This window comes from Glycine soja, chromosome 1 (genome assembly GCF_004193775.1).
Source record: "Glycine soja cultivar W05 chromosome 1, ASM419377v2, whole genome shotgun sequence".
Classification (NCBI taxonomy): Eukaryota; Viridiplantae; Streptophyta; class Magnoliopsida; order Fabales; family Fabaceae; genus Glycine; species Glycine soja.
The window spans coordinates 19,418,294-19,421,953 of record NC_041002.1 but is presented as its reverse complement, the minus strand read 5'-3'; the positions used below and the strand labels follow the sequence as shown (position 1 = coordinate 19,421,953).

At 43.8% G+C, this 3,660-nt stretch overlaps 1 protein-coding gene across 1 annotated transcript; it reads right to left on the bottom strand.

Annotated features, from left to right (window-relative positions):
* Positions 1-408: 408 nt before the first annotated feature.
* Positions 409-2,067, bottom strand: LOC114413330. The gene is made up of 3 exons (XM_028377705.1): positions 1,429-2,067; positions 581-1,347; positions 409-466 (listed from the first exon to the last, which is right to left on the bottom strand). The coding sequence occupies exons 1-3, from the start codon at positions 2,065-2,067 to the stop codon at positions 409-411; spliced, it is 1,464 nt and encodes a 487-aa protein (XP_028233506.1).
* Positions 2,068-3,660: the final 1,593 nt, after the last annotated feature.

Genomic DNA, 3,660 nt, shown 5'->3' with positions numbered 1-3,660 from the left:
CTTTCTGGTAATCGATTACAGTAATTGTGTAATCGATTACAGCTTTTAAAATTTGAATTAAAACGTTTACTAACTGCTGGTAATCGATTACCAAAATTGTGTAATCGATTACACAGTCTAAAATTTTGAATTCAAATTTTTGTAGCTGTTATAAAACGTATTTGGCCACTGGTAATCGATTACATCCTCTGGTAATCAATTACCAGAGAGTAAAACCTTTGAGAAACACTTTTTTAATTTAAATCACTTGGCCAAACCTTTGCTAATTCAATTAGGAATTCCCTTCCTAATATTCTAGTGATCATCTTGATGTTGTGACTTGTAATCTTGAAGTATTGTCTTGAATTTTAATCTTGAAAAGCCCATTTGCATCAATTGCAACACATCATCATGATCATCATCAAAACATCAAAGCCAATTGTATCTACACTTATTAGCAGCCTCAACTACCCCATTCATCTTGGGCCTGTAAGGTATGGAATTATTGTGTTGGATCTTGAAATCCTCACACATTTCCTTCATCATTTTGTTGTTCAGATTGGTGGCATTCTCAGTTATAATCTTCCTGGGCAACCTATACCGGCAGATTATCTCCTTCTTGATGAACCTGACCACCACACTCCTTGTCACATGAGCATATGAAGCAGCTTCAAGCCCTTTGGTGAAGTAGTCGATCGCAACCAAAATGAAGTGATGTCCGTTCGAAGCCTTGGGCTGAATAGCCCCAATCACATCTATTCCCCACATAGAGAATGGCCAAGGTGTCGCCAAGATGTACAAGGGCACAGGCGGAGCAATGACATTGTCGGCAAATGCTTGACACTTGTGGCACTTTCTCACATGGATACAACAATCGTTTTCCATGGTGAGCCAGTAATACCCTGCCCTTAGAATCTTCTGGGCCATGGCATGTCCGTTGGTGTGTGTTCCAAAGGACCCCTCGTGAACTTCCCCTAGCATCTGCTCAACCTCCCTGACATCCACACATTGGAGCAAAACCATATCATGGTTCCTTTTGTACAAGATATCTCCACTCAAGAAGAAATCGACTGCCAACCTTTGCAACATCCTCTTGTCGTTGTCAGAAGCCTCCCGTGGGTACTCCTTGTCTTCGATATATCGCTTGATATCAAAGTACCACAATTTACCATCTTGTTCCTCTTCTATAAAGCAGCAATGCAGGAGCTTTCTGCGACATCTAAATTCGATGTTCGGCAAGTCCCCATGCGAGGTCAGCTGAATCATGGATTCTAGAGTGGCAAGCACATCGGCCATTTGATTTTCCTCTCTAGGAATATGGTGGAAGGATATGTCATAGAAGAACTCTATCATCTTCTTGATGTAGGCCTGGTAGGGTATCAACTTATGATCCCTAGTCTCCCATTCTCCTCTCAACTGATGAATCACCAAGGCTGAGTCTCCGTATACTTTGAGCAATTTAACCTTGAAGTTGATTGCTACTAGGATCCCAAGGGCGCACGCCTCATACTCAGCCATGTTGTTCATGCAGTCAAAGCCAAACCTAGCTGTGAAGGGTATGCATTGATCATCAGGAGTAAGCAAATCCGCCCCTACTCCATGGCCTAGTGCGTTGGACGCGCCGTCGAACCACACTATCCATTTGTCCCTATCTTCATCCTCCACCCCCTCCTCAAACAAGGTCATGATGTCCTCATTCAGGAACTCTGGATGTATAGGTTGGTAATCATTGATGGGCTGTTGAGCTAGGTAATCTACCAAGGTGCTTCCCTTTATCGTCTTTTGAGTGACATAAACAATGTCGAATTTTGATAGCAGAACCTGCCACCGAGCGATCCGTCCGGTAAGAGCGGGCTTTCCAAATATGTATTTGACTGGGTCCATCTTGGATACCAACCAAGTGGTGTAGCTCAGCATGTACTTCCTTAGATGATGGGCTGCCCACACCAAGGCACAACATGTTCTTTCAAGCAAAGAGTAGTTCATCTCACAGGCCGTGAACTTCTTGCTTAAGTAATAGACGACCCGTTCCCTCTTCCCGGACTCGCCGTGCTGCCCCAGCATACACCCTATCGACTCATCCAACATAGTCATATATAGGATGAGGGGTCTTCCGGGCACTGGGGGCACAAACATAGGAGGATTCATAAGGCATCGCTTGATCCTTCCGAATGCCACTTGGCAATCTTCATTCCATTGGACAGACTAGTTCTTGCATAATAGCTTGAAGAGAGGCTCACAAGTAGCGATTAGCTGCGATATGAACCTCGCTATATAATTCAAGCGTCCTAAGAAACCTCGGATTTGCTTCTCGGTGCGTGGCTCGGGCATTTCAAGGATGGTTTTTACTTTGTCCGGGTCCACCTTTATCCCTTTCTGACTTACAATAAAACCGAGCAATTTTCCCAACTTGACCCCAAAAGTACACTTGGCGGGATTTAGTCTTTGCCGGTACTTACGCAACCTCTCAAACAACTTCCGCAAGTTGACGAGGTGTTCCCCCTCGGTTTTAGACTTGGCAATCATATCATCCACATATACTTTATTTTCTTTGTGCGCCATGTCATGGAATAATGCTACCATAGCTCGTTGGTAGGTTTCCCCAGCGTTCTTAAGCCCAAAGGACATCACTTTGTAGCAGAACGTCCCCCATAAGGTGACGAAGGTCATCTTTTCCATGTCCTCCGGTGCCATCTTTATTTGGTTGTAGCCTGAGAACCCGTCCATGAAAGAAAATAAAGCAAAATTGGTTGTGTTATCTACAAGGACATTGATGTGCGGTAAAGGAAAGTTATCCTTTGGACTGGCTCGGTTTAGATCACGATAGTCCATGCACATTCGAACTATCCCATCTTTCTTGGGGACTGGCACAATGTTGGCAACCCATTTTGGGTATCGAGTGACTGCTAAGAAGCCGACATTAAATTGCTTTTTCACTTCTTCTTTTATCTTTAAGGACATCTCGGGCTTCATCCTTCTTAGTTTTTGTTTCACCGGAGAACAACTGGGATTCAAAGGCAACCTATGCTGCACAATGTTGGGGTTCAAGCCGGGCATATCTTGGTATGACCAAGTGAAGATGTCTTGGTAGTCTCATAGCAGAGCCACCAATTCATCTCAGATAGGTGTGGTCATGCCCGTGCCAACCTTTACCTCTTTATTTTCCTCGCCAACACCCAAGTTTATGATTTCCATCTCTTCTTGGTGTGGCTTCATTTCTCGGTCTTCCTGTTCGACCATTCTTTTTAGCTCTAGGGGAAGCCCCCAATCCTCATCTTCTTCATCCTCAGCTTGGTTTACTAGCTGCTCAAAATCGACATTTGGGTCCTGGTATTAGTACCTTCATAGGACTCATCGTCGGATCTGTACCATTTAATCGTAACAAAAATAAATATGCAGACAAATGAGAATGGATGAAAGTGCAAGAACAAATGAAGAAAGGCTGTATTTATATATATTTGATAGCAAAAGAAAAGCCCAAACAGGGAGAAAACCCTAAAGCCTAGGCCCAACTATAGAGTTAGGACTAACAAATTACATTATGTTTGCCACGGAAATTTCGGGTTTTTCGATAATTTTCCAGTTTCCCAACTCTAACTCAGGAAGGCATGGCCGCACCCAGTTTGATTGCTCTTGAGGGACTTCATCATGGATCACGGTGACCTGCCCTTCACACATCCA

What these genes read in the sequence shown, in the direction of transcription:
- LOC114413330 (XM_028377705.1), bottom strand. Translation starts at nt 2,067, where the DNA reads ATGTTGGATGAGTCGATAGGGTGTATGCTGGGGCAGCACGGCGAGTCC. An exon ending in TCAAGGTTAAATTGCTCAAA is followed by an intron (nt 1,348 to 1,428) that starts GTATACGGAGAC and finishes ATACCCTACCAG; the next exon opens with GCCTACATCAAGAAGATGAT. An exon ending in AAGAAGGAGATAATCTGCCG is followed by an intron (nt 467 to 580) that starts GTATAGGTTGCC and finishes CATACCTTACAG; the next exon opens with GCCCAAGATGAATGGGGTAG.